The sequence below is a fragment of the Chiloscyllium plagiosum genome, chromosome 15 (assembly GCF_004010195.1).
Source record: "Chiloscyllium plagiosum isolate BGI_BamShark_2017 chromosome 15, ASM401019v2, whole genome shotgun sequence".
NCBI lineage: Eukaryota > Metazoa > Chordata > Chondrichthyes > Orectolobiformes > Hemiscylliidae > Chiloscyllium > Chiloscyllium plagiosum.
The window spans coordinates 89,614-98,976 of record NC_057724.1 but is presented as its reverse complement, the minus strand read 5'-3'; the positions used below and the strand labels follow the sequence as shown (position 1 = coordinate 98,976).

General features: G+C 38.7%; 1 protein-coding gene across 2 annotated transcripts in view; it reads left to right on the top strand.

Moving 5' to 3' along the window:
• The window catches only part of zgc:66455 (uncharacterized protein LOC393502 homolog), a 62,665-nt gene that overhangs the window by 19,663 nt on the left and 33,639 nt on the right, over positions 1–9,363 (top strand). For both annotated transcript variants that reach the window (XM_043704234.1, XM_043704233.1), the window contains exons 4-7: positions 950–1,050; positions 1,139–1,203; positions 5,020–5,180; positions 5,300–5,449. In XM_043704234.1, coding sequence (XP_043560169.1) covers positions 950–1,050; positions 1,139–1,203; positions 5,020–5,180; positions 5,300–5,449 — 477 coding nt within the window. The remainder of the gene's footprint in view (positions 1–949; positions 1,051–1,138; positions 1,204–5,019; positions 5,181–5,299; positions 5,450–9,363) is intronic.

Genomic DNA, 9,363 nt, shown 5'->3' with positions numbered 1-9,363 from the left:
GAGTTGGGAGGTCATGTTGCGGCTGTACAGGACATTGGTTAGGCCACTGTTGGAATATTGTGTGCAATTGTGGTCTCCTTCCTATCAGAAAGATGTTGTGAATCTTGAAAGGGTTCAGAAAAGGTTTACAAGGATGTTGCCAGGGTTGGAGGATCTGAGCTATAGGGTGAGGCTGAACAGGCTGAGGCTGTTTTCCCTGGAGCGTTGGGGGCTGAGGGGTGATCTTATAGAAGTTTACAAAATTGAGGGGCATGGATAGGATAAAGAGACAAAATCTCTCTCCCTGGGGTCAGGGAGTCCAGAATTAGAGGGCATGGGTTTAGGGTGAGAGGGGTAAGATATAAGAGACCTACAGAGCAATTTTTCACACAGGGTGGTAAGTGTATGGTATAAGCTGCTAGAGGATGTGGTGGAGGCTGGTACAATTGCAACATTTAAGAGGCATATGAATAGGAAGGTAAAAACAATGACTGCAGATGCTGGAAACCAGATTCTGGATTAGTGGTGCTGGAAGAGCACAGCAGTTCAGGCAGCATCCAAGGAGCAGTGAAAAAACGACGTTTCGGGCAAAAGCCCTTCATTAGGAATAAAAGCTCTTATTCCTGATAAGGCTTTTGCCTGAAAGGCCGTGTTGGTTTTCTTTTCTGCTCCTTGGATGCCTGAACTGCTGTGCTCTTCCAGCACCACTAATCCAGAATATGAATAGGAAGGGTTTGGAGGGATATGGGCTGGGTGCTGGCAGGTGGGACTAGATTGGGTTTGGATATCTGGTTGGTGTGGACGGGTTGGACCGATGTCTGTTTCCATGCTGTACCACTCTGACTCTAGTGGATCAACATGGAAATGGGACCCAGAGGTTTAGGTTTACCATGGTGACTGAGGTTTTTTCCTGTAAAATTCTGGTTCTGTTCCTCCCAAATTCCAAAAAAATCTAAACTTCCATTTTTAGGTTATTTATTTCAAGTAACTATTGGAGTGAAGTTTGAAGGTGACAATTTCCAGGAATTTGAAGGGATTGAGAAAAGAGTTGCAAGATCTACTGAAAATCTAGTGAGTATTCCTTGTGCTGAGTGTTCACTACAAATTTCTGATTCTTTTTTTTTTAAAAAAAATACACTAACCTTTCTTTCTCCCCTAGATTAAACACCAGCTTTCAACATTTTCTCCTTCACTTAAGAAATTACTCCTTCATAGTATTGAGAGGTAAATTCCAAATTGTTTCCATAAAGCACTTGAAGGGGGTGGTGTATCTGTCAGGGGTTGTGAAGGCTCTGTAAAATTTAAACTGTTTGTTTGTTGAGCAGCTAAATAGCTGAAGCTATATTGATGCTCTGATGGACAAGGAGGAAAAGGATGGAGCATTTTTTTTTTGAGTTCCTAAATGAGCTCAGCAGCTAAATCTCAAGCTGAGATAAATAGCCAGCTCTGAGGCTGAAAGAACATGAGGCATGTGGGATCAAGGTGAGAAGCCACAAAGTTATTGAAAGATGTCAAGAACACTGAACAGACCTCTGAGCTGCTGAACAAAATCTGGGCAGTGATGGGTGAGCAGTACTGTTCAGCTGCTAAAGGGAGGCTGTGGCTGTGACTAAAACAGTTGGATAGGTAGGTCCTTGGTATCGGTACCTGGACAAATTCTCCAATATTGTGCTCTTCAGAGTGAACAATAAGGTGAAGAGCCACAGTCCCTTTTTTTTTTTTTACTTGACCCCCAGGTAAGGACAGCCTAAAGCTATAGAACATAGTTTTAAGCTGAGCGCTGAAAGATTAGAGGCCTGAGACAACTTTTTACTGAGGGTATTGTGTATGGGATGAGCTGCTAGAGGAAGTGGTGGAGGATACAGTTACAATACTTAAAAGACATTTGGACGTGTATGTGAATTGGAAAAGTTTGGAGGGATGTGGGCCCAATGCAGGTAAAGGGACGAGTTCAGATTAAGAAATCTAATCAGCATGGATGATTTGGACTGAAAGGCCTATTTCTGTGCTGTTTGGTTCTATGACTCTAACAGGCAGATTTCTGGGCTGGCAGATCATGCGGAGAGCACATCTTCATCCTTGAACAGTACAGCCTAAAGTACCACAAGATCAACTTCATACATTTCAAGAAGGTTTTCAATAGCATCCATTAGCAGTCATCCTGGTAATAGCAGGATGTGGAGCAGTGTATTATAACCTCAAAGGCTTGCACTGTATCTCCAACTGCTACATTAAGACCAGCATATGCACTATTGATTCTTTGCCCACACATGAGTGATAAACTTTGTCTGAGGATTTATATGCATTTTAAAAATCGCAACACCAGGTTATAGTCCAAGTTTGTGGCAGCACTAGCTTTTAGAGCACTGCTCCTTCATCAGGTGGTTGTAGAGTATAAGATCTTAGACTCCACAACCACCTGACAGAGCAGTGCTCTGAAAGCTAGTGCTTCAACATAAACCTGTTGGACTATAACCTAGCCTTGAGATTTTAACTTTGTCCACCCCAGTACAACACCAGCTCCTCCACAATCGATGTGAATGTGAAACTTCACCTGCCTGTGGTAGGTACTGTTATCGTTATATCAGCACAATACAAACTGGACAATTTCCAGAGGTTCTGCCTGACCCAAATCCTGGGTGGTATTGAAGTGCTACACTGGACTAGTCATTGTGATGGTTGGGCACATACCTCATTGTCTGGATTGACCCCACCAAATGAATGTAGTCTTTGGCTTGGCCAGTCCATATGAATTATTCCAAAGAACTTTGGAGTGGGGGATTGGCAATAAAATGGTCAGCCAGTGATGCCCACATCCCACAAAAAACTAATTTAAAAATGGGGCACTGACTAAGCTGCAGTGAAAGAGATCGATTAAGGTGGTTATGTCCATTGTCCCACTGGGACTCTGGAATCTGCATCCACAATTTTAATGATTTTTGTTGTGTTTTTTTTTAAGTGAAGTAACCTGCTTTGCATCTGATTACATGAGCCAGTTTGTAGTATGCCACTACTACCACCACCAGTAAACCAATGTGTGGCCTTCAGTCAGTCCAAAAACAGGGTCTTGTTCATCCTCCTATTCCAACTCTTTCCCAAATCTCTCGAATTGGGTTGGTGTTAGTAGTGGTGGGGGGGGGTGGGAGAAAGGGAGAAGCTTGTTTACCTCTGGATTAGTGAGTTTTTTTTTTACAGTTGTCACCAAGCATGGTCTTTGGTCCACCATGTCCACACAAGTCATCAAGTATCTATTGTATTGATTCCATTTTCCAGCATTTGACCCATCATTACAATAGATTATCCGGCCATTGAGACAAATGGGTCTCTTTTCTGGTTTGCAAGCTGTACATAGTGGGGTTAGTAACAGGATTCAGTCCTCCTGACCCTAACTATTTACGATCAATATGTTAGTGATCTTAGATGTGGAGACTTCAAAATATGATAGCTAAAATTGCAGATAATACTTAAAATAGGTGGAAAAGCAAGTTACAGTGAAGAAATAAGAAATGTCTTTTCCCTGAGGTGGGTGGGGAGTCAAGAACTAGACAGTGTAGGTTTAGGGTAAGAAGGAAAGATTTAAAAGGGACCTTGGGCTACTTTTTCAGAGGGTGGCGTGTGTATGGGATGAGCTACTAGAGGTAGTAGAGGCTGGTATATACTTACAGCATTTTTAAAAGGCATTTCGATATGCCTATGAATGGGAAGGGTTTAGAGGGATAGGGGTCAAATGCTGGCAAATTGGATGAGATTAATTTAGGATATCTGGTCAGCATAGATTAGTTGGAGTGAAGGGTCTGTTTCCATACTGTATAACTGACTCTGACTGTGTATATCAATAGGTTTGGTAAATAGACCAAAATTAGGCAGAGTTCTTGTGGATAATTGAGGTTATCCATTTCGGTCAGAAACATTGGCAACTCTTATCTAAATGAAAAGAAACTCCAAAGTGCTTCAGTGCAGAAGGATCTCAGTGTCCTTGTATGAGTCATAGAAAAGTAGCATGCACATAATAAAGCAAATGGAACTTTGACATTTATCACTTAAAGAATAGACTAATAAAATTGTTGTTGCAATTGTTCATGGCATGAGTGCGTTTGCACCTGTTGTATTGTGTACAGTTTTGGTCCCCTTGGTTGAGGAGGGATGTAGTTGTATTAGAGGCAGTTCAAAGGTCCACCACTCTGACTCCAGAGATGAGGGGTTTGTCTTCTGAAGAGAGACTGAGTGAATGGTTTAGGCCTGTACTCCTGAGTTCAGAGATGATCTAGTTGAAGTGTACAAGATGCAAAAGGAAACTAACAAAGTAGATACAGAGCAGATGTTTTTCCTTTCTTTGAAATTGCACCATCTTGACTGAAGGGTCATCATTTGATGCCGATGGGTAGCTGCCTGGAATTCAGAGTGCAGCAGATGCTGGGATGTTGTCTGAGTAAATTTGGAGCTAGACAGACAGATTTTTAATTAGTGATGGATTGAAGATTTAAGGAGAGCAGGTGGAAAAATGGAGTTGAGGCTAAGACAGCCATGACTTTACTAAATGGCAGAGTAGACTTAAGAGGCTGAATTGCTGACTGTTGCTAGTTCTTTGTGTTCTACTACCATATTGCAGTTTGCTCTAAGTTGGCTGTCATTTTTTCTGCATTAAAACAGTGACTCCACTTCAAATACAGTTAATGGAGTATGAAATGCTTTCCGATAAGTTGAAGCTGTGAAAGGCACAATGGGGAGTCTTTCATTCCCACTTGAACCACTGCAATATTCCTGCAGCAATGTTATTTGGATGAGTGGTTATTAAGCCAGTTGACAGTTCAGTGTGGGGCTGGAAAACATACACCGGCCCAACCAGAGGAGGTTATTAGTGAACCACTTGGCTAATGCCAATCTATAACTCTGTGGCTGGTTTTGTGTTCCATGTGATTTGTTGGGGATGTAGATGTAGAACCTCAATTGAATTGTTTTCTCCATTTTTTTTAAAAGTATGGATTAATCCAGAGACTTTTAAACTCCTCTCAAAGGCTTTGTTTGTTTCTTCAACTCCAGAATCAATGCTCCAGTTCTGTTCTTGACATATTGGCTGTATTTCAATCCTGGTGGTCAGGACATTTATGGCCCACTGGAAATTCAGTTAAACCAACTGAAGGCAAAGCATGTAGCTAATCTCAGACATGGAAAAGCCACACTATTCTTCAAATCCATTGAAGGTAATTCACTCCTGCTTAACTTGTAACTGTTTTGCCTAATTTCTTTTTAGAGCGACCCTGACTTTCGGGTTGGGGTTTTATAGTGTTTGCTGACCACTAGCTCTTTCCTCATTTTGCAGATGTAAACGAATGCTCCTCTGGACTCTCTATGTGTGACCCTCGAGCAGATTGTTTCAATGCCTTTGGTTTCTATTCTTGTCGATGTATAGAGGGATTTGAGGACCGTTCACTTAATGGTTCTGGCATTGAATGTATCGTGAAAAAGTCAGGTATCTAAATAGACTGCATAGCCATTAATTTAAAACAGCTATTTTAGTGATATAAATGTATTCCACATTAAATCTGCATTTCATATAATTAAAACAATGCAGTACTTTTGAAAGTTCCCATCTTTCCACATTAATATGTATTTGAGTTCAAAGAAGTCCTCCTTGTAATGGATTTCAAATTTCTTTATTATTCTGAATTTCCATGGTATTTAATCCTGTAACATGTTGAAATCTCTTCCCCTGTACTATCTTTCTTCTGTTTTTTCTTTTCTTAAATTAACAGTTGACTAGGTCTGTTTTTAAGAGCAGAATGTATGTAAAACAGATTTCTGGATGAACCCTAATGGACAATTATCCCATTCAGTTGGAGGTCTGCAGAGAGAAAATGGAGTCACCATTGTTCTAAAATGGTTTTTACAGCCACAGGATATTGCTGGTCCCCATCATTAAAAGAGCTAGGAGCAAAAGCAGACAATTCAGCCCCTGAAACCTACCATGCTATTTGATACAATAATGGCTGATTTCATCTCCACCTCCACTCCTTCACCTGCTCGCCATAACCCTAAACTTTTTACTAAAATAAAAATCTCTCTCCTTCAAATTTAATGCAGTGTCCTGGAATCTGCCACATTCAGTAGTGAATTCCACAGATGCATGACCCTCTTTGGGAGAAGTAATCCTCCATTCTGTTTAATCTTTTACCATTATCCTAAAACTGTGCCCTTCTGTCCTAGTTTGCCTCACATAAGGAAACATTCTCTCCTCTTTGTCAAAACCCTTTTTAGTATCTTTATAGACATCAATTTGATTTCCTTTTAATTCTTAACTCTGTGTGGGCCTAAACTGTTCAATCACTCTTCATTAGACAAATTCCTCACATCTGACTTCAATCTAGTGAAGCTCCTCTGAACTACCTCCATTTAACACTAAAAATCTGGTTTGATTCTTGTAAAAGTTACCTGCTTTGCAAATTAAGGGTTTTAAAGTTAAATCCTGTCACTGCTTGCAAAGCTGAACTTTGTTTCCAACATCAATGAAAGTTCTTGGTGGTGTCACTTCTATTGAGTAACAATTTTTCTTGTAAAAATTACTTTGCACTTTTATAACTGGGAAGTTTGTTTTTTAATAAAAGCAGAAACTGAAGGTTCTAGTTGTGAAATAGTTAAGCTAAAATGTTTTTCTGGTTTTATTTGATCTGTGAATCTTGATGCCGTGCTCTGAATGTTGGTCTGAAGCGATAAAAGTTGGACTTCTGGAGTAGGCTGTTTGGCCCTGCAAGCTTTTTCACTCCATAACAGCTGACCTGGCCCTGGCTTTGTTTTTTCTCTCTGTGCCTTATTCCTTCATTCCCCTCACTAAAAAAAAAATCAATTTAATCTGGCCTCAAATTTATCTCCCTAATGTTTTTGTCTTTCCCCAAAAATGGAAACTGCTTCCAGGTATCTGCCAAGAAGGTTGCTTCAAGATACTGATTCTGTAAAATCACTCTGGCATATAGAGGAGATGGTCTAGTTCAAAGTGGACAAGCTTTTCTAGAAATGTCCTTCATCCCAGGAATGAGTTGGTTGAAGCTTTTTGAGCTGCTTCTAATGCAATATTTAAGGAAACCAAAATTGTACTGTTCTTCAGATGTAGTCTCCACAATGCCTTGTCTAGGTATAGTAAACTCCCCTACACTTAAATTCCATTCCCCTGCAATAAATCATCTTATTTTAGTCTTAAAATGCAGACACAGTGATTACAAACCAATTTCATGTAACAGGTTACCCAGATTCCTCCATAACAAGTCCTGTAATTACTCTATTTAAATAGTATACTGTATATTTTGTTTTAAGACTCCTTTTATAACCTCTGATTTGCAATTTTTTTTAAGTTTACAGCTGTGAAGATTGACACATTCTAACTATTCAAGGCCTCTGCCATTTTTTTTTTTGCTCACCATACTGATTCTGTAGATTTGATCTCCAGAGGAGAAACATCTGCTTTGGTCATTCTTTCTATACCTTAGCTCATTCTTCAGAATACCACACTCAATTACTCTACTTTCCTGTAATAGTATTGCAATGAAATTCTGTCTTTAAACTACTAATTAATGGTACCACAGCTGTCAGTCATATCTCAAAATACAGGGCTTGAGATAAACCTTCAGGAAAAATTTTAACCCTTTTAAAATGGGAGGTTATTGGAAATAATATTGTACTATCTCTATTTAATGCACTTGTTCAAAAAAGTTCCCAGAAAATCATGTAGATATTTTTCTCCTTACAGAGCCTGACTTGAAGCATTCCCTTGGTTTTAATGAATTGCTAATTGCTATTATCCTCTGTGTAGTTTTGATCCTGGCAATAATATTAACCCTCCTCTCTGTGATGAGTAAAAGAAGAAAGCGGGTCTCTGCTCGTAATGAAAATTCAGTTAGCTCACAGCGAGATATCAACCTTCACTACTTCCAGAAGAAATAAGGAAAGGATCACTAGCTTCTGCATATTATATAAGCAAAAGTAATTAATTTGTGTGAGTTGAAGATACAGTTGGACAGTAACTTAATAACCTGGTGCAAAAGGCATTCACTATGACTCCATGTTTGGAAGACAATGTTAGGATTGGAAAGTAATCGGCTAATTGCACTTTTTTCCTAACTTGAGGTATCCAATGTTTTAACTAAATTTGCAAAAGCTGAGGTTCTGACTTGGCAATGGCATTTACAGTTGGTATTTTTTAATATTCTATCATTTGCAGCAATCTGTTAAAAGCTTTAATAGTAAGGGTTGTAGATTTAATTGCTTACTTTCCTAACATTCCCAGGATTGTTTCTTTTTTTATATATATCAATACTTCTTTTGTTTTTCAGACCTGATTTAAATGTCTACATGGTTTAAGATTAGAATAACTTTTGGGAGTTAGATTTAAATCACAGGGTGTTGCTCATCACCAGGGTTTGTATGACCTGAAGCAATTGAGCTGCAGTGTTTCCATTGTGAAGAATGGAAATGAACCTAAACTGTTAGTTCAGCTGTTTAAAAACATGTCATGTATTTTTTTTCAATTAATTTGAAAACCAATTTCCTTCAGGGTTGGGAAATAGTCCATGTTCTTACAAATCTGTGAATATAAACTTTCTGAATGATCTAATTGAAACTTTGCTAGCTTTACTGGTGTTTTGAATATTTTGATGCCGTTTGACTGCTTCTATTATAAGCATAAAAGTCTCTAAATACATTAGATTTGTCCAGTTGTTTTGTGTGGAACTGCCCATTTCAATCTGTCCATGGATTTACTTGTTTTGAGATTTCCTGGATCTTGTTTAAACAGTACTTTTTTTAAAATATAAAACTCTTCCCAAATGCAGTCTCTGAAAGTGAAAATAAATGGTTCCTTCAAAATATTTGTATGCTTTCATTTTTGAATTTAAATCTGAACTTGGACACTCTCTAATTTTCTAATCATGTAATTGTACCCTCTTTCTGCAAGATAAGGATTCCGTTTTAGATCATTTATTCAGTTCTTGGCTGTGAGAAATTCTTGTCTATTATTTTGCTAGAATTATTTTTATTTTAATGAATGTGTTTATTTTCTGAAGTTCTGAGTATGAGTATTGGTTTTTTTTATGCTGAAAATTAAAATATTCCACATACCACTACTGACTAATATTGGTCTCTACAATTGTCTCTGCAATCCTGGTAATCATTTGCTACTTTTTAAAAGCAAACATGATGCACAACTGATTTTTTTTAATATAGTCACTTTATATTTGAGACATTACAAAGTGCAGCCATTTCTTTTCTGGTCTCCACTTATGTATTGTGCATCCGAGGAGCAAGAGCATCAACATTTTTTGAGCATCAGCTCTACATCAGGACTGTGGTGGGTGGGTGGGGGGGGCAGGGTGTCTGTGTCCCAGATGGCTTCCTTCA